General features: G+C 53.4%; 1 protein-coding gene across 7 annotated transcripts in view; it reads right to left on the bottom strand.

Annotated features, from left to right (window-relative positions):
• Positions 1 to 20,431, bottom strand: part of TNS1 (tensin 1) — a 214,892-nt gene that overhangs the window by 34,255 nt on the left and 160,206 nt on the right. For 5 of the 7 annotated variants that reach the window (XM_058438388.1, XM_032754548.2, XM_032754545.2 and 2 more), the window contains 4 exons: positions 17,595 to 19,166; positions 6,138 to 6,334; positions 5,201 to 5,276; positions 1,306 to 1,398 (listed from right to left, as the gene is read on the bottom strand). In XM_058438388.1, coding sequence (XP_058294371.1) covers positions 1,306 to 1,398; positions 5,201 to 5,276; positions 6,138 to 6,334; positions 17,595 to 19,166 — 1,938 coding nt within the window. Of the gene's footprint in view, positions 1 to 223; positions 248 to 1,305; positions 1,399 to 5,200; positions 5,277 to 6,137; positions 6,335 to 17,594; positions 19,167 to 20,431 lie in introns of all 7 variants that reach the window. The other 2 variants (XM_032754544.2, XM_032754546.2) reach the window with 1 other exon arrangement.

Here is a 20,431-nt window from a genome sequence, read left to right as displayed (position 1 = left end):
TTCTTGGCTCTCAGGAGCCTGAGCTCCTCACAGCCCCTGTCCCCAGGGCTCTGTGGACCGAGTGTCAAGCAGGAGTGTGCTGGCTGGTGAAAGGCAGCCCCCAGCCCCCTTCTACTGACCCCCTGTGGCTCAGTGTCCCCTGGCCATGCCGACACTCTGAGTGGGAGGCTATGCCCAGCTGCGTGGCTTCATGGGTCACAAATGCATGCCACTGCCCACCTACCTGGCTGGATCCGTCTTCTGGTAACTAAGGAAAAAAGTAAAGTTGACCCCAATATCCCCCACCCCGCCCTAAAACCAGAGTCCAGGGAGCAGCCTTCTGAGTTCAGTGGCCCCACATGGCCACCAAGGGCCCAGGGAGCCCTGTCTCCCTCCACCATAGGAAGGAGAGGACCTGGGAAATGGGAGGAGGAGGTAGGAGGTGTGAACCTGGGGTGGTGTCTGCTCAGAGGAGCACCTTCTCCCAGACAGGCCCAGGGCCCTGCCCTCTACCGTGCCAACAGGACAGGCTGTTTGACCCCAGGGAGGCCGGGCAGCCATCCTCCTTCCTTCCTCAGAGCTTGGGCTGCTCTCCTCAGCAGCAGGGTAAGATGCAGCCAGCATCGGGAATGGGGATGGGGGATGAGCACAGGCCGGGGAGAGTCAGAAGCCCGGAGGTGGCAGGTCCTTTGACAGTCAGGAGAAGACCTGGGCTGAGGGCAAGGGGTTCGAGGAGACGGCAGGCAATGATGGCCACTGCCAGTCACGGGTTTCTCTGGTAGGGTTCTGTGGGCCTGAAGAGGCAGACCTAGAGACCACTCTGAATGCCAAGTGATGCCTCATGGATACCAGGTGAATGCCTGTGATGCCTCATGGATGCTCAGAGCAGAGCCAGCTGGGCTGCCAGCAGAGGCCCTGGCACAGAGCAGCAGGGGCATGCTTCTCTGACTCTGTGTGTGTGTACGTGTGTGTACCCATGTGTGCATGTATGTGCGCCCATGTACATGTACCCGAGGGCCTGAACACCTAGAATGTGTGGCTTCCAGCAGAGATCTCAACAACACCAAGGAAACTGAGACCAGGCTTCCAAAGCCCCAAGCTAGAGGAGGCCGGGAGTTGTATAGACTCCACAAGTCAACAGGCAGGAAGGCTGCAAGGAAATCTGTCACCCCTCAACCCCTACACAGAGAGCCCCAACCCAGGCCTGACCTCAGCGTGGGCACAAAGCTGGCTGCTGACCAGATTCTGAGACCCAGGTTTCTGTCCAGAACCACAGGAGTCTTCCTCCCCCCGCCCCCCTCCCCATCTTCCCTCTTCCCAACTCACCTCCTGTGGGGTGCAACAGGATGTCTGCTGGGTTGTGGGGTTTCAGGCCCAGAGCAGACAGGGGTGTCTTGGCCAGACCCGGGGGGGACCGCACTGTGCCAGGAAGAAGAGGGAAGACACGGGGAGTGAGAGGTGGGCAGGAGCGCAGACACGCCAGGCACGTGAGGGCAAGCTCAGTGAGGGCTGGGGGGCTGGAGACGGTGCCGAGGAACCACCCTGAAGCCCAGCACTTTGGCTCCACTGCCCTTTCCTGCCTCTGCGTTTCTCCACGTTTGAGCAGTTTAAAGGATAAAGGGAAAGAGTCAGGAAATGGCAACCTTGTCCTGGCTCTGGCCCCAACCTTGAGAGAATCATTTCCATCCCTAGGCCCTTAGCTTCTCACTGCAGTCCCTTTACTTTGCAATGGCTTATAACACACACGCAGGCTTTTGCAGCTTTCTGACCTTCTCTATAATACTCTCTCATCCCTCTTCCTACCCCCACCCAACACACACACACACACACACACACACACACACAGTCCATTTAAAACATGTAGTTGGATGGATTCAGAAGAGAACAAAATTGGGCCTCAGGATGGCACACCCTGTAAAGGACAGAGACAGAAGGAGATAATGGGCCAGAGCCACGCCAACCCTGAGACCTCAGGCCAGCCCTTGGCCAAGCATGTCCCTTGAAAAGCCCAGGAGGAGAGAACTTCTCAATGTGGGGCTCTGTCCCCCCAAACCTCAGTGTCCTGGAAGGAAGAGAAGCCTGTAGTCTGTGGCCAAGAGCACCCACTCCCTATGCAAAGCCTGGGCTCCTCCCAGGCCGCCCATCTGGGTTACAAGTGTCATGTAACACACAAGGTCAGAAAGGGTTGCTGGCTTTTTCCCATTAGCCAAGAACCTGGCCAGATTTGGAGCTGATCTGCAGGGTGGCTGTTATGCCCAGTCACGAGATACCCGGGTGGCAGCTGCCATGTCTCCTGACACAGCTCTGAGAAGAAGTTAAAAAATGAACTCTGCCGAGCTGGGCGGATCATGAGGTCAGGAGATCGAGACCATCCTGGCTAACACAGTGAAACCCCATCTCTACTAAAAATACAAAAAATTAGCCGGGCATGGTGGCGGGTGCCTGTAGTCCCAGCTACTCGGGAGGCTGAGGCAGGAGAATGGTGTGAACCCAGGAGGCGGAGCTTGCAGTGAGCCTGGATGGCGCCACTGCACTCCAGCCTGGGCGACAGCACAAGACTCCATCTCAAAAAAAAAAAAAAAAAAAATGAACTCTGTGTCTCCTATCAGCGACATTGGGAGCCTGCAGAGACCACAGTCCCAAGGATACTCTGCCTGCCGAATGGCCTCAAAAGATTAGCTGTGGCCCTCAGATGCCCAGTAACCACCAGCAGCAAATGCTCCACGACCCTCCCTGCCCCTGCTGCTTTCCCCAAAAGACAGTGAGACCTACAGGAATCTTACAACAACAAAAAAATACAGTCTCTCTCCATGCAAGCAACATACATAACTCACGTATGCAGGTGAACACCCACATGCACATGGGAACAGGAAGATATCACAGGGGTCTGGATGAGTGGCCCACCCCTGCCCATCACCCTCACTCTGTCCTTGGATGTCCAAAGGACAAACACAGCATAGGGGACAAATGGGTACAAACATACACCTCCAGTATGGGATAGGTCTAGGCCTCATGTCTCTGTCTAACCTCCCTCTGTCTTTACATAGACACACACACACACACACAGACACACGCACACACACACGCGCACACACAGATTCCGTTTCTACCACTGCCACACCCTCTCTTCCCTATCATGGCGTCTTGCTCATAGACACTTATCAAATACTTACTAATGTTTGTCAAACCAATGGCGGTTGAATTAAATTAATTATGAAATAATACGCCTGGCCTCAGAGACGGTTGTTCACGGAATAACCACAAAGCAGCCCCAGCCCACAGGTATGTGCATGTTTAACCAACTCGTGCAGCGGAGGCACAGGTGGGCCCGCGAGGAGGTGAAGGGGACGAGACGACCAGACAGGGCAGGAGCTCTCTCTTGGTTCCTCCCTTATTCACCTCTAGCTCCTGAATTCCTCATTCCCCCAGTTCCTAGGCAACTGGGCCCTTCTGCTGAGGCAGATGAGTGGGCAACGCTAAAGCCAGGCAAGTCTTTTGCTTCCTGAGAGAAAAATTCCACACGTTTCTCCGCCTTCTGTCTTCTCTCCCTAACCCTGTGTGTCTATGGAACCTCTGACTTCTCGCCGAGGCACCCATGGCTGGCCAAGAGGAGGGAGAGAAGGCAAAACCCAGTTCTAGCACAGCCCAGGTGGCTTCCACCCACGGCAAGGTGATGTCCTCTCCCTGGCCGTTTAGGGCTAACAGTGAATGGAAGCAGATGTCAGCGTGGAAAGTGAGAGGTTCCCCGCAGTCACAAGAGGCTGCAGAGCTGGCTCTCGCATAACCTGCTCTAGGCTCACCCTGTCCAGCACAGCAGTCATGAGCCACACATGGCCGCAGAGCACTTGCAGGGTGACTAGTGTGAACAGAGACATGCCATAAGTGTGAAACACACACAGGGTTTTAAAGACTGAGTATGAAAAAGAACACAAAACATCCCGTTCTTTTTTACATTGATTATATGTTGAAATGCTAATATTTTAGACTGGGGTTAAATAAAATGCAGTAGAATCAATCTCACCAGTTTCTTCTTACATTTTATAAGAGATTGTAAAATAGCTCAATATTTTTATTGACTTATTTGCCTATTGAAAGGATATTTTGGATTTAACAAAAATGTTATTAAAATTAATTTAACCAGTTTCCTGTTATGTTTTTTAATGTGACTACCAGAGAACTTTAAATTATAAATATGCTCATATTATATTTCCATTGGACAGTACTGCTCAAGGGAGAGCCACAGCTTCCAGGGGCCGCCAATCACTCACAGCTTCAGCCTCCTCATGCCCAAGATGGCAGCCAACACAAGTCCTGCTGGCACAGGGACCACGTACATTGCCACATTCCTCTCCAATACAGGACAGCCAGCCCCCAGGAGAATGCACAGCCGGCTCCAGTTCTCCCTCCTCTCGCCAGGGCCAGTGGATAGCCTGGGCCAGGCCCAGCCAACCTGATCCCTGAACAGCACCAGCGTCTCCTTCTTGTGCTGACCCAGGCCTCTCCTGAGTACACTGAGTCCCTCGCGGTCTGGTATTAATCCATCACTTCCTTCCCCACAACCACCTCCTCCAGTTCCTCTTCATGTCTCTTCTTCTATAAGAAGGAACACTGCCCCATGCCTTGGCTCATTTGGGTCTTGGCTTTATGTGGACGTGTCTCTGTCCTTTGGAGATCTGCCTCCCCAGTAAGTGTATAGGGGCTGGGGGCTAAATGCCTCTGCCTGGAGGCCAAGGATGGATGAGCTGGGGGCTTTGTCGGCCTGAGGGTCCTGGGTCCCTCTCTCCTTGGTAGAAGCTAAATAGGTTGCCTGGAATGGAAGTGGTGTCTGGATGCAGGCAGAAATGGAGGTCAGAAACAAAGTCAAAGTCAAGTCACAAAGAGTCACGCTAAGACGGTGGGGTCTTTTGAGTGTGGACGGTAAAAAGACTCAAAACAGGTAAGAAAATTCCATAACGTGGGAGCCCAGAGTCCCATGGTCACTCAGTCTGGACCCTAAAACTGGAGCAGCTGCACCCTTAGATGTGTGAGTGTGGACGACGGAGAAGACAATGGCCACAAGCAATGGAAGAGAAGGGGCCATGGGGGTGAGGAGCAGCACGTTCTGGCCCCACCTGGGGCACTGTCACCCCCAACCCTCAGGCCTGGGGCACTCCCATAGGCAGGGTTGAGCTGAGGGGCTGGAGGGGACACAGGGAAGACGCGCTTCACAGGGAATTCTTACCTCCACTGGGCGGTGGGCTGCTCGGGGAGGTTCCCTCCATCTCCTCGAAGGCCTCCTTATAGCTGTGCAAATGGGGCTGTGAGAGAACACAGGGGAGAAAAAGAGGGAAACCATGAGAGGGAGAGGTTTCCCCTTCAGATGACCTGAGGTATGAGAACAATGAGTTAACCAGCCCCCAAATCCCCTCGTCAGCCTGGCTTCTCACTGGTGCTCAGGGCAGGAGACAGGTCCTGCCACAGGCAGGAGAGAAAAGATATCCACAAGCCACTTCTATCCAGAATGACTCATTAGCTTGGCTTTTATAGGCCAGTACACTCGCTCCCTCAATGTGGCCCATGGACCACCTACATCTGAATCTTCCAGGGCACACATTTAGAATGCAGATTCCTGGGTCCCATCCAGATCTACTACCCTGGAATCTCTGGAGGTGGATTTGAGAAGCTACAGTTTTAACAAACTCCCCATTGGTTGTCACTCATGATGAAGTTTGAGACTCACCGCCTCTAACTACTGAAATGTCTTAGAAATGCAAACCTTTTGGAATGAAAATTAAATCTCCTGAGAAAAGCCTTATATCTGCAAAGGGTTCAAAAATAATTTTGCCACTCTCCAGGATCTAGTTTGGAGTTTTGAAATTGTGTTCACCTGTATCATCCTCAGGATTCTTAGCACCTTATTAAGGCACTCTCTCTAGGAATCAAAAAGGAAACTTCAATCTCGATATTAACGCAAGAAGTGAGAACATAAAGCTATTTAAGGAAGGAAATGGGTCCCAGATTCCACATGTCAGAGAAGAGAGTTTGGGTGAGGGAGGACACAGGGGGAGACAAATCACTGAGTATACTGATATCAGTGCCAAGTTGACCATCAGGTTTCTGGAGATTTAAAGTGGGCACCACTACCCTCTGTAGCCCCAAGATACAACTTAAGGACTCACCTCTTTGGGCCGCCCTCCAGGATTGAGAGCGATGGTAAGAGCCAGCTCCGGGGAGACACACTGGACAGGGGAGCGAACCCCAGGGCTACGAGGGGATGTGGCTTCTGGAGACTGGTTCTCATACTGTCCATCACTGGCCGCCCGCCTCCGCAGAGGGGCTGGGGGCTCTGCAGGCTGCTTCTCCCGAGCCTGTACCCCTGGGAGGAAAGCAGGGTGTAGAGGACAATGAGCATTTTGTGTAAGAAATGATCAATCCGCCTAATCCCTTCAGAGGAGGCAGTGCCTCCTAGCTCAGAGGCCAAGCTGGGGCTGGCCTGTCATCCCCCAGTGTCTTCCCCTCAGCCCTCCTGGGCCCAACTCTGTTCACACCCCAGGTTTTCTCTGCAGGAGAGGGGATCTGCTTAGATTGGCTCAGACTTCACCAGGAATCTCTCCACACAGGGCTGAGACCAAGAACACAAAGGACTGATACAAGAAACAGATGTCAACTACTTCCAACCCCTGGAGGCGGAGGGCCAGAGCTTCCAGACAAGGGAGGGGAGGTGGAGGGAAAAGAGAGTCTCCAAGGCAACTGCATCAACCAACCAGCAACATCAAGCCTGTGGGGAAGAACTCTTGGAAAGAGCTAAATTGCATCATCTTGCAAATGGTGCTCCCAAGGAGAAACAAAGACATGACTAAGCCTTGTTACGAAGTCCCCAGCCCCAATTGGCCTCTGGGATATTTTTGGCTTTCTCTGGGGTTCCCCAACTTCATCCGGTGTACCGCTGAACCTCTTACCAACTCCCCTTATACTGGCCCCTTAGCTCCCCGCCCTCTTTTCCCTGCCCCAAAGATGGCAGTGGATCCCACCACGTCCCTCCCAGCTGAAGAGCAGGCAGAGAGAAGTCATGTGCTCCATCTGCTTTTCTGTACTTCCCATCCCAATCCCATTCCACAGGCCTGGAGATGCTGTTAATCTCACCCTCCTTCCTTCCTACTCCCTCTTCCCACAGCTGGGCTGAGGCAAGGAATCCATTGCCTCATTGAGCTGGCTCCCAGAATCCTAGAAAACTCACTTCCTGGGTCCCAGAGGCCAAGACCCAGCCTGAAGCGTGGGCTTCTGGTCCTGAATATCTTCTGGGAAGAGATTCCCAACCCTGCTTTCACCACCACTAGGACCTAACAAAGGCCTCAGCTCACATGGACCAGTGTGTGTGCACACACACTGCCAGCCCCTAGGAATGTGCCAGTACAGCCAAGCAGAAATCACCCTCATTCAGACAGAAACATCTTCTGCCATCCACAATGAGGACTGCATGTCCCCAGGCACGCCCCCCAGCACAACCAGTCTGGCACAGCCACAAAGGCTGCCATAAACAGCGCCGCCTGGGAAGCTTTCCTACTTGTCATGAACAGCAGGCTGCCGGCTGCCAAGCCTACGGGCAGATACACACTCACACTCACATAGGCACAGCCACTCTGAGACACGCCTTCATACCCTCCCATAATCAGGAGCTCCCATAATCGGGGGTGGGGGGTGCGTCGGGAGAGCAGCAGGACTGGCATTTGCACATTAAATGCAGAAGGTACCGAGTGGTGCCCTGAGTCTCCGCTTTGGGCTCTTTATTAATCGGGGCAGCCCTGCTGCCATCTCAGCTAAGAAAATAGCACGCAGGATGGGGACAGTAAACTAGACTCTGACCTCACTCTGCCACTTACAAACTGTTCCACTTAAAGCAAACAAGCCCCACACCTTGAAGAGCCCTTATTCGCTGAATAGAAAAATAGGAGTCCCATTAGACCCAGCCAGGGGCTGCCAGGAGCATCTATCCGGAGGAAAGACGGGTGTGGTTTTGGGAAGGGTGGGCAGCTTGCTGCAACCCTGCAGCAACCCCAGGCTCCCAGGCCTTAGCTCCCCGGAGCCCCCATCCCACTCAGGTCTCCTGGGCAGCTTGGACCAACACTGCCACTGGTTTCATTCCTGGCAAAAACATTAGAGAGAAACAGACACAGCCATTGATTTTCTAACAATAATTGTGACAGAAGAAGCCCATTTGGGAAACGCTCTTGGGGTTTGGAACTCAGTTCAGCCCCAAGGTTAAAAGAAATGCATTAGGGCTGGTCTCAGTTCCGGGCTCCTCTGCCCCCAGCAGCTTTTTCTGGCAGATCCCTTTGCATTTTCAAGGGGTGGCCAGTTTCCCTGCTTGGGGATCTGATGTTTGCCATTAAAAAATAGATCTGTTTGCATTTGAGGCACCGCATCTCCTGGACAAACAAAGAACATTCTGCCCAACCTTCCCAAGCTTTCTCCACATTCAGGGGCCACAGATGCCTGCAGCAGCCTGGGGTGCAGGGGGCGCCTGACATCCGTAGAGAATGTGAGATCCTGGCATGAGGCAGTCAGCCATCTGAGGGTGAGCTGCACCTTCCCAATCCCCTCTCCATCACCACCAGAATGGCACATGGGAGCATGTTCTGACCAGAGGCAGGGAAATGGAGGGAATGACCTCCAAAGAGCTAAGGAGCTGCAGGGCAGCGCCTCCCTCTGTGGAAGGGGTAAGACCCTGCATTCCACTCCCACGGGGCCAGCCCCTCCCCCTGCAGAGCACCAATGGCCCCATGGCACCAATGGCTAGTCAGGGCCACTCACATTCTTTGAACACAGTGTCCCACTGTTGTCCCCCTTGGCAAGCCCAGATCTGCCTGGAGTGCCCGGAGAGACATGTTCCCTCTCTCTTGTCTTGCTCTATGGGAGGGGAGACTGGCATGGCAGAGGGGAGAGAAGAGAGCCCCATTGTTCCTTAGCCAAGCTGGGGTGTCTGGACACAAGCTGACAACCAGTGTCATGGAGAGAACACCCTCTCTCACGTCCCAGAGGCTGACTGATAACAAAAATAGGCCTGCTCTCCCCACCTCCCTCCCTCCCACCACCACCCTCCACCCCAGGACTTTGTCAGTCTTTGGCCCCATTCTCTCTCTCAGGGCCTCTGTCTCCTACACCCACCCAGGCAGAGGCAGGTGCCTTGCACAGACACACATGTGCATGCTTGCATGTACACACACACACACACACACACACACACACACACACACAGCCTAACAGAAATGGCAGCAGGACACTGGGATGATGGGGGTACATAGTGGGGCCACTGTGTCGCCCTCAGAACCTCTAGGGCCAGCCCCTACCCCAGCAGGAGGCCGTGTGGCCAGAGGAAGAAAGGAAGAGAAGCTCCCAGGAGGCTGAGAAGGCCGGGGTACCCTTATGACAACAAGGTATCTTTAGGACCCTAACACCCTATGTTCAAGAAGCCCTGGGTGTTCTCTAAGGGCTGCTTCATACACGGGCATCAGGCCTTCCCCACAGTCCTGCCAGGATGAGCAGTTACCCCAGCCCCAGGGTTGCACAAAGGCCCCCAGACCTGAGGAGCAGGGCACCAGAGCAGCCCCCTTCCCAGGGAGGCGTCACTCTGCTGCCAGGACAGTGCTGTGCTGGACAATAGCTCACTCCAAGGCTTCCCTAGCGTGAGCCAGACTGGAGGCAATTAATCCCCTTCATCTGACACACACACGCACACACACTCACACGCACACTCGCACACCCTGCAATTCTGGGAGCTGTAGCCCTGACACAGACCAATACATGTGCTTTGGCAAAGCACTGCTGCCCACCACCCCTGGATCATGAGGACGAGTACCCTGGTGTCAGGCTTCATGATGTACCTCCTCTGCACCCCCTAGACTGGCCACTGCCACCCTCACAGACCCAGCTCTTCTTTCCAGTCTTCCGGTTTCCAAAAGACTGGATTCCTCAGCTCCAGGTGGCAGGGCTGGGTGTCCGACAGCATGCCTGGGGCTCCGGAAGCGAGGGGATCCAGGAGGCCACCTGCTGGGCCAGGGCACCAGAAAGCCACACGGCGATCACACTAGCAGTCCTAGGGCAAGCCATGCCAGCTCCCCTTAAGGCAGGCCCACCATCCCAGAACCTGCCCCTACCCAGGCCCAGCTGAACACTGCACTCCCCACCACTGGGCTGAGAGAAGGGCAGAGGGAGAAGAGAGGAGGGAGGGGCGGTTGAAGGGAGCAGTCTGCTAGAACCATCTCCTGATCATCCCTGGACTGGGAGAAGGAGGGGCCATGGAGGCACCAGATACTGACATTGGGAATCAACAGTTCCCACTGCCCCTAGGCCTTTTCCTGGAGCTTCTCAGGGGCATGGTGTGGGGCAGGCCTGAGCACGGCATCTTCCCTGACCCAGCCTCCAGGGTCAGAGGAGCAGGGGAAGGAAGAGGTGATTCCCTGGCCAGGGCTCAACGCCTAAGGGCCTGCGTATCCCAGAGGCCAGGGGTAGATGTTAGTGGACAGCATCATTCTCATATGAACTACCGTGACCCCGATGAAGCATCCACAAGGTCCGGGGCATGTCAAACCCCCGTGCGAAATACACAACAGGACAGGGCTATCATCTGTCCACTTCTCAGATTGGGAAATTGAGCTCTAAATAGTTCAGAAACTTGCCCAAGGTCACAGAGGTGGTCTCAGGCAGGGCCAGGACCCCAACCCAGGGCTTCTGACTCTTGGCCATGGGATCAGAGATTAGGAGTGGGACCAGAGGGGGTATTCTGTCCCCAAGGTGTGCCATGCTCAAAAGTGGACAGAGCATCAAGGGCTAGGGCACCACTCTGTGTTGTGTCTGGTGGCCCCATGGAAAGCTCAGCCTGGATCCTGCCAAGACCTAGCCCTGCAGCCCAGGCAGTCTGGCCAGGGTGGCCAGAGCGCCGGACTGTCCAGAGCCCTCACTGAGCACCCTCATTGCAAAGGCCTGCATCTCCACAGGAGACCCTGAATATTAGTCTAGTTATTCCAGACATTGTTCCCAGCAGGCAAGGCCAAGGCTAGCGTGAGGCCCATGTTCATGCAGAAGTGAGCTCTGGCTCAGGCAGAGAGGAGGGAGAGAGGGCTGGAGAGAGGAGGGATGGAGGAGTAAGTGAGGAGACAGAAGAGAGGGTAGTGAGAAATGGGGGAGGAGAAGGAGAAACAGATGGAAACCAGAGAACAACAGAAGAGGGAGAGGAAAAGACAGAGGAGAGAAGGAAGAAGGTGGGAAAGATTTGGAAGGAATAGCACATGAAGAAGGAGTGAAAAAGAGATAAACTGATGCTCAAAAGTGGGCCAAAGAGCTGGAAAGGGAGAAGGGGGAAGGAGAGCCACCCACCAGAGAGGGAGGAAGGTCGGAGCTGGTGGAGAGGAGGGAGCGGGAAGCTGCCACTGTGTCCGATGCCCTGCAGCCTGGCATTGTACGCTGCCCACCCCCCACCCCAGGGGAGCCAGCAGGGAGTGGGAGGCAGGCAGGAAGGGAGGATATGGGGCAAGGCAGGCACCCCACCAACAGCACAGGGAACAGATGGACATGGGAAACACAGAGAATGCAGGGGACGGGGCATTAAACAGGACAAAACAAAACAAAAACAAAGAGAAAATCAAGATTAGTTGGTGTTCTGACACTGTTATCTGGGCACACACTGGAGGGAGGTGGGGAAGGTGTCAGACAGGAAGAGAGGGGGATCCAAGGTCCTGCTTCTCCAAAAGGCAGATGGACCTCCTGCTGGCCAGCACCACAGCTTTTCCCTCTCTTCTAACCCCAGGGTGGAAGCAGAGGTGCCAACGTGGGACCAGGAGACTTCACGCATCCCTCACCTGCTCTCATAGGCAGCAGGCCTGTCCCTGGGCCACCATCTTTTCCTGGGTCCTGCCTCTCCCTGGACCCTGGTAACGCACCCAGCCTGAGCCCAAGGGTCACCCTGTCTCACACCCTGGCTCCTTACCACAGCCATCTGAGTGATCCTCTTTCCTGGGGAACCCCTTGTGTTTTTCTGCTCTGGCCCCCAGCTTCTGGTCATCACCAGAAAAGTCCTTAAGATGAACCTTCTCAGATGCACTAGAAGGACCTGTTATGTTATCCTTTCCTTGCCCCTTGTTGACTTCTAACCCACCTTCACACGACAGGGTCCACATGAGTGGCCAATATTGCCCCTGCCCTGGCCCCCAGAGCTCAAGCTATGTTACCTTTCGTCTCCTTCACAAGCTGCTCCATGCCAGTTCCTATGCTGGTTCCCTCCTGTCTGTAGCCTCAGAATGTGGGAGGCTCCAGGACTCCATCCTTGAGACCTCTCCTTACCTGTCCTCAACCCCTCGGTGACATTGCCCAGTGCTATGCTTAATCTGGCATGTATACGTTGACAATTCCCACATCTCTAAGTTCCAGCCTCTTCTCCTTAAACTCCTGACTCATTTATCCAATCATTTCAGATGTTTCATGGTCATCTCAAACTTAATGTGTCCAAAAACCATGTTTCTAGTGTTCCCCTGAAACCTGCTCTTCGTAAATTGTTACCCATCTCAATAAAGAGCAACTCCATTCTTTAGTTGCTCAGGCCCCAAACCTAAGCATTGTCTCTGACTTTTCTCCTTCTCTCTCATTCCATGTGTAATCTATCAGTAATCTTGTTTCTACCTCCAAAATATGTCTAAAATCCAAGCACTTCTCCCATTTCCATGGCCACTGCCCAGATCAATAGCAGCAGCCACCTAACTGCTCTCCCTCCTTCCATCCTGCCCACCCTGGTCAATTCAGAACAAGTCGGATGATGTCACTCTTGGGCCCAAATCCTTCCTAAGGCTTCTCATGCCACATGGAGTAAAAGCCACCACTCTTACATTCACCTCAAAGACCCTCTGCAAGCTGTCCCCACTCCCATTTCCTCTCTGAACTTGTGTCCTGCTATGGCTCCCTTGATCACTCTACTCCAGCAGTGCCAGGCACACTCCTGCCTCAGGGCCTCTGCACTTGTTGCTCCATGGGGCTCATCTCTCACTGCCCAGCCCTGATCATCCCATGTAAAGTGCAGCCAACCACCCGCTACCTCTCACTGCTTTATCTCAATGGCACGTATCACATATCTGACATATCCTATGTATATGTGCTTATTTGCTCAGTATCCATCTCTGTCGTAAGGGCAAGGATCTTTATTTGCCACCATTTTCACAAAGCCTAGACTGGCAAGTAGCACCCATTAGAAGTTCATGTCGAATGAATGATTGAATGAGCCTTGAATTCATTCCTATTTTCAGAACAAAATGTGAAAAAAAAAAAAAAAAACAAGAGTTTTCAATTCAAGCTCCCAAAGCTTCACATCAATATTTCCCTCTATCTCTATCTATTCTTTATTCTAATTTCATGAAGAGGTATCTCACCTCCTGGTTGAGCCTAATTTACCTACGTGGGCTCCTAGGCCTATCCCCTCTTACCTCCTTAGAGACCTTATTCTATCAACTTCTTTCTTTCTCTTCTTCTTCTCATCCTTCCTCCCCCCATGTCCAACCTACTCCCCTCCTCTTCTGCATACAAACATTCTCATGACTCTTATATTTACAAAAAAAGTTCCCAATCTCTCACTATCCTCTTTAGCTACCACTCTCTCCTCTCTTATCACAAAACCACTCAAAAGAGTACTTGGCTTGCTGTCTTCACTCCTTCTTCACTCATCCTCAATCCCCCACAGTCTGGTTTCTGTCACCAACATGCACTAAAAATATGCCTTTGATGTTTTACACAGGGCTGCCTAATTTGCAAGCCCAGTGGATTTTTCTCAGTCCTCCTCATGATCTCTTCAGGCTGACACTGCTAACCTCCTGCCCTTCCTCCTTGAAACCCTTTACCGTCTTGACTTCTATGATGACATGCTGTCCTGGTCTCTTGCCACCACCTGAACACTCACTCTCAGCCCCTCTACTTCCCTTGCAGCCTCTACCTCCCTTCATGGCCATTCCATCCTAAGTTCTTTTCTCTCCAAGCCCTCTGACATTGAGATCTTACATACACCCAAAGCTTTAACCATCACCTTTGTGACAATGATTCCAAAACCTGCAGCTCTTCCCACTCTTTCACACTCAATTCCAAAGTTCAGTTGCCTTCCATATGTCTCTCCCTGGAGGCTCCACTGCCTCCTCAAACTCGACATGTCTAACACCAGGGCTTCATCTTCCACCCAACGTCCTCCTCCTGCCTTCCTGCTTGTTAACAGAACCATCATTCTATTTCTATTCATGGAGCTCAGAATCATTTTTGATAATCCCTCTCCCTCATCCGCTCCAGCCAATCAACACATAAGTGCATTGGTTCTACCCCCACAGTATCCATTGCCTCATCTCTTCATTTGCATTCCTATGGTCAGCACCCTAATCCAGCCCCACATCACTTAGGCTATCTAACAAGTTCCTAGCATCTCCTGGCTCAAAGTCTCTCCCATTTAGTGTCCTTCCTGCCCAGACCCACCAGACACATCATCCTGAACCTCAGCTCCGGTCATTCCCCTATGAAACCACAGGAATGGCTTCCTACATTGCTGCCAGGTAAGATGCAAGCTCCTTAGTCTGTTATTTAAGACCATCCAGAGACAGACCCCAGGCTACCTATCCCGACTGTCACTCACAGACTATATGCTGTCAATCTACTTGCCATTCTCCAAACATTTTCTATGCTCTCCTGTCTTCACTGTGAACCCTCTCTGCCCAGTGATCCCGTTTACTTTCAAAGTCCTATCCATCTTCCAAGGCTCAGTTTAAAACCACACTTAACACTGCCTCCCCCATCTCTAGCTGATTGTGATCGCTTCACCTCTCTCCTGCAGAGCTTTCTCCTTACCTCTCTTATTACAAAAGACTATTTTAAAGTTCCAGTTCTTTTTTCCCCCTATTAAACTCTAGACTCCTTAAGGATAAGATCCATATCTGATTTCCCACATGTATTGAAATCTCCACCTCTGGAGACATCTGAGATCAGTCCAGTCACAGAATCAGGGACATAAGATAACTCAGTTGGACTCTCCAACTCTGACTCTTATTTCTTTTTCTTGTCTTATTGCACTGGCTAGGACATCCAATACAATGTTAGATGCAAGTGGTGATAACAGACATCCTTATTTTGTCCCTAGCTCTAATAGGAAAGCTTCCAGTGCTCCACAGGAAAGTGTGATGTATGCTATAAATTTCTGGCCCCTACCCTTTATCAAATTAGAAAACTGCCCCTACATTCTCCTCTATGACTTAAGCTGGAATAAGGCATAAGGGTGATTGGATCAAAGTGGAATAAACCAGGGACTTGAGACTGAGGTATGGAGGACAGCCAATGGGGAAAAGGCAGACCTGGGGGAGGAAAGCCAGGAGAAACCAGATCAAGTTCATGGCCATGAAGAGGTTCTCCCACATATCTGAGCTTCCTAGGTTACTCATGTCAAAGTGTATGTTCCAGCTTCTTACAGCAGAGATGTAGAAAGAGCAGAAAGAAGTAGTGCTGAAATGTATCTTCCCTGGCTCCCAGACTGTTCCACACATTGATCTTGTCTGTCTGCCTTTATCTACACAGGCACTGCAGATACCCTGAAAGGCTACTAAGGAAGTTACTCATGCAGGACCTGCTGACATAAATTCTGTCGTGACAGGGCTTGAACCAAAGAGGCAACTTCATAGCCCTGGGAGCCAAATATAAATGTCCCCTCTATACATTTCATCCCTTCTCCTGGTCATTCCCAGTTGATGGAGGAAATGGTAACAGGGCTAGGGAATGGGAACATTGTGCCAACAGTATCCTTCCCTCTCTATGATTTCATGGCAGCCAAAGCCTGAGAGGCTACAGAATATGGAAGTTGACAGTCAAGCCATTGAAAGCTGGTAGGAAAGAAAGGGCTAAAAGGCAGTCCACTACAAGATGGGCATCCTCCCAGGGCCATTAGGGTTATGGCCTCCTTTTGAGCAAGCTCCAGGAGAGCTACATGGAAGGGTTCTTGTAGGGGAGGAAATGTATTCTGCTCCCCCAGAGAGAAGGCTCCTGGATCCTGCCCCTCATTAGACTAGCATGTCACTAATCTTTAGGCCACCACTCCAACCTTGCAAAATATTGAGAGAGGAATTAAATTCCCAGGGAATTCAGAGAGCCCCATCCATCTCCCCTCAATAAAACCAAGAAGAAAAGGATCTCTGCTGACAAAGCCAGGGGGGTGTCTTTAACTCAGGGGCCCAGATGTGGGAGAAGGCAGAAGTCAAAGCCCATCTGGACCACCCACGGAGCGTTTCATCTGAGGTTAAGAGCTGCCCATCCTGTGTTCCAATGCTCAGGTAAAAGGAATGGTTACTGCTAGGCCAGCTCTCTATGGGAGGTGAGGCTGATTGCCAATTTCCATGGTGCAAATACTCCTGCAGTGGCCAATTTCAAGCTATTATACCAATAGTGGAGCTGGGGACTCTGCTGTACTCTGAAGTACAGGAACAGGGAGCCTATGTCCCCACACCAGGTCCTGAGCCAGCTGGCCTGCCCCAAGCTGCTTCCCTAAACCCACGGTCCATCTCCAGGGAGGGTGTCTCCTTCCCTCCCTGCAGCTGGCATGGTGACTCAGCTTCCCCTAAATTTAGGAAAAGGGGTGGAGGACACAGCTGCCCAGGCTCGTCTCCTCCTCGCTGGGCTCCCACCACCCTGTCAGCTGAGGGGCTGGCACAAGGTCCACCCAAATCCACAGTCTCTGGTCCACCCCTGTCTGGGCTTCACCTCCAGAATAAAGTCACCCAACAGGTTTTCCTGCCAAGTTCAGCCACCCTTGTGGAATGAGCATAGGCTTAGACCAGTGGGAAGGGAACGTCACAGCTGTCCCTCCCAACATGGCCCCAGACTTGCTGCCATTTCTTGCCTTTGTCTCCCCAAAAGCTCTTCTGAGTGTCCCACTTTCCTCTCTCCCAAAAGAGAAGCCCACTCTCTGATAGGAAAAGGAGCTTTGTCTCTCAGCGCCTGCTTCCCGTATGGGGCTGGTCCTCAGCAAAGACTAACAGGAAAACTGACTCGGAAGGGGAACCTTGGCCTCCCCGCCCCAGCAGATAGAGCCTAAGGACTTGAGGATACCCTCTCAGGCTCTTTCATGGCCTCTGGGAGCGGGGCCTAAGAGGGAATTTGAGTCTACAAAGGCCTCCCTCCAGCCTTCTCTACGCCTCCCCCAAGGAACTAAAGTCTGAGGACAGACAGCACGACAGGCAATTGCAGAGTCTCCTCTCTGTCTAGAAAGTCTGCACTCCAACCCCAAAGTCACCACCTCCTGGAAGCTTTCTATGACTGCCCTAGATGGTAAGCTTTGCTTTCCCAGGCTCTGGGATCTTGGTCCCGCCTCTGTCACAGTACACATTACCGCTCACTAGACTGTAAACTCCTTGAGGGCAGGAATTGCTTGACATTGAACTTTGAAACTTGGTGTCTGGCTTGGTGCCTATCAGACAATGAATGCAGGAAGGGATAACTGGCTAGCATGTAGGCTCCTGAGAGCCTCCTCTCACCAGTGAAAGCAACATCTGCTTAGGGGTCATGGCTGGACCTGCACCTCCCCCCAGCAAGACCAAATAAGGAAGGGGTAGAAGGAGTCAGGACGGAATATCTCTTACCTGCTACCCTGTGGGCCACCAGCCCTTCCAAATTCAATGGCTCCTCCTCTGGAGTCCGGGAGGGGTCTGAAGTTGCTTCCTTTGGTGAGAGCAGAGGCTGAGCAGTGAGGCCAGGGAGAGAGGCTGGGGGTTGCTGAGGCCCTGGAGGGCTGTGGGTGGTCGGAAGGAAGGCAGGCAAGGAGGAAGAGGCTGGGCTCTTTGAATGGAAATCCTGGTTAGGCCCAGCCAAACATGGCTGATAGTCATAAGGTGAGTAAGACCTGCCAGGAGGGACAGACTCCAGAGAGGCCCGTGGGGCTGGCTCAGGGGTTCCCAATGAATGCCCACTGGGGATGTAGCCAGATCTGGACTGGGTCAGTGGATGGGACTGACGGGAGGATCCAGAGAGGGGCTGGGAGGAGAGTGGAGAAGCCCCTGGCCAGGCCCCGGGGACACTCTGGGACTTGTGTAGTGGGGCAGCAGTGGAGGCTGGCTCCAGGTCCAGCATCAGCATGTTGAGTGTTTCGATGGACTGTTCAATCTCCTGCTGGGAGGCTGCCCGCGGGAACTCAGGGAGACTGGGGATGGGGGTCTCTGCCAATGGCTGAGGGCTGGGCCTGCTGGCTACAAGACTCTCCAAGTGGGCTCTTTCCTGCCGGCGTGGAGGTGGGCGAGGCTGCTGCTGCTGCTGCTGCTGCCATGAATTCAGCCCCCTTTGCACAGCCTCCCGGCTGCTTCCCCCTCGGACTGGAGCTGGGGGCAGCTGGGGTTCGGTTTCCGAAAAGGATTGAGAGCGGAACATACCGCTGGGGTCATGGGCATAGTGGGCGGTGGTCACTGGCTGTGGCCATGCTGGGTGGGGCCCCTCCCTCTGGTAGCCAGCTAAACCCTCCTGTGCAGAGTAGGAGGGCCGCATGGGGGCCGTGTGGCCAGCATGGGCAGGCCCTGCCCGGCTGGCAGACTCGTAGGGGTAGCCTCCTCCATTGACCATAGGCTCCATGGGGTAGGGCTTGTCCAGACCATTGGTCAGTGGGGACAGGGCCTCTGGGTAGCCCCCCTCACTGGTGTTGGTGACCCCGTCCAGAGAAGACAGTGTGCCCACGCTGCCCGCACTGTGACCATCCTGGTTTGGCAACTCATCATCCAGGATGTCTGTCTCCCGCTCAGATGCTAACGCCCCACCATTGACATGAACCTGGGCTGGGACAACGTGGCGTCCAGAGGAGGGCACAGCCAAGCCTCCTGCTGGGCGGGACCTGAGGTGCTGGGTGTGGTACATGGCGCCTTGCTTCTCTCGCTCTAAGCCAAAGCCACTCAGCAGGCGGTCCAGCTCCCGCTTCTCCTGGGGACTCAAGGTAGCAGTGGCACTGGAGGCCCCGGGGACAGGCTCATCAGTCTTGTCTGTCTTGGTGGAGGCTGTGGAGTTGCCCGAGTCGCTGCTCACAGAAAGCGTGTGTTCCACGTGGTTGGGGGTGGCCGAGAGTGTAGGACGTGTGGCATTAACAGCCCCGGTGCTGCCATGCAGGGAGTCTTTCTTCTTCACCTTGGCATACAGGCTCCCATCTAGTGGCCCCTGCGTGTGTCCCACCACCTCTGCAAGGGACAGAGCCGGAGGGGAGACAACAGACAGCAGACATTATTGGGAGGCAGGGGTATCATCCACTCTCCCAGAGAAAGAAGCTAAGAGCTCCCATGCCCTGCATCCTAAAACCTCCTCTCACCACCCTGAGGTGGGGAAAAGGGGAGATGACAGAAAGACCTCTACCCTAGGCTTTGGGCAGAGCCTCACCAACACTCGGCTTCAGGGCCGGGCAGTGGAGCCCAACACTGAGCAGGAAGTGCTGGGGGCAAATCGCTCCAGTCCCAAGCCTAGCTCTGGCATTTCACCAGCTTCCTGACCAAGTTATGAATAACTCTCTGAGCCAGTCTCCTAGTCCATAAAATGGAGATAATAATAGAATCTGGTTGAACCATCTGAAATTGCCAATATTCATTAAACACACAGTGCTTCGAGTTTAAATGAGTTGACACATGACATGCCGAGACCAGTTCCTGGCACGTGATGGGAGGTCAACAGCTGGGAGCCCTAACCATCGCCATTATGAGTATCATTAATTCCTGAATGACCATTTCCAAAGCATCCGCAGTCCCCTCCGCCACCCCATCTCAGCAAGTCTCACCCCTGCTTCGATTTCTGGAGTTCCCACTCTGGATTAGAGGCAGAATGCCAGGAAAGTAGCCATTGCCTTTAATGTCCATAGAGGTATCAGCACGGATGGCCAGTCACCCCTGAGGATAGCCTTTGCCCAGGGAAGCAGGGGGAGAACCCAGGAGGGCAGTAGGGTGCAGCAAAGGGCCTCACCATACCCAAGGTGGTGGTGGCAGGGAGGCTGAAGGCAGAGCTGGGACTCTCTAAGACAAGCTTGCCCTCAGCTAGATTTGTCTCCAGCTCAATGCAAAGGACGTGCTAGAACCATTCAGAGATACAATGTCATTCATGCTGCCTACTGCCACATTTCCAGAGCCTCCTCCCAGCTCCTCCCCAGCACTGCCCACTCCTGATGGACCCCTATCCCTCCACCAGCAAGCTCAGCCCATACCACTCAAGACTCCAGGAAAGGGACACGGGTCCAGGGAAGGTATGCCAGACAGGATCGCAGCAGGTCTGCAAAGACGAGCGTCCTGATCCCACTGCTCTGCGCCAACCCAGGGGCCCCTGAAGAATGGGCCAAGGTGGGGCTCAGCCAAGCCAACAGTTCCTGTGCCAGAGGGGACACGCTTTTCCTGTGCTGAAGGATGGGGGGCATATAGGGGCTAATGCAGGGGGTTCAGGGACCAGGGCAGGAGGGGAAGCATCT

Source organism: Hylobates moloch, unplaced genomic scaffold, assembly GCF_009828535.3.
Source record: "Hylobates moloch isolate HMO894 unplaced genomic scaffold, HMol_V3 SCAFFOLD_1, whole genome shotgun sequence".
Taxonomy (NCBI): domain Eukaryota; kingdom Metazoa; phylum Chordata; class Mammalia; order Primates; family Hylobatidae; genus Hylobates; species Hylobates moloch.
This window is presented reverse-complemented; position numbering and strand designations above follow the sequence as displayed.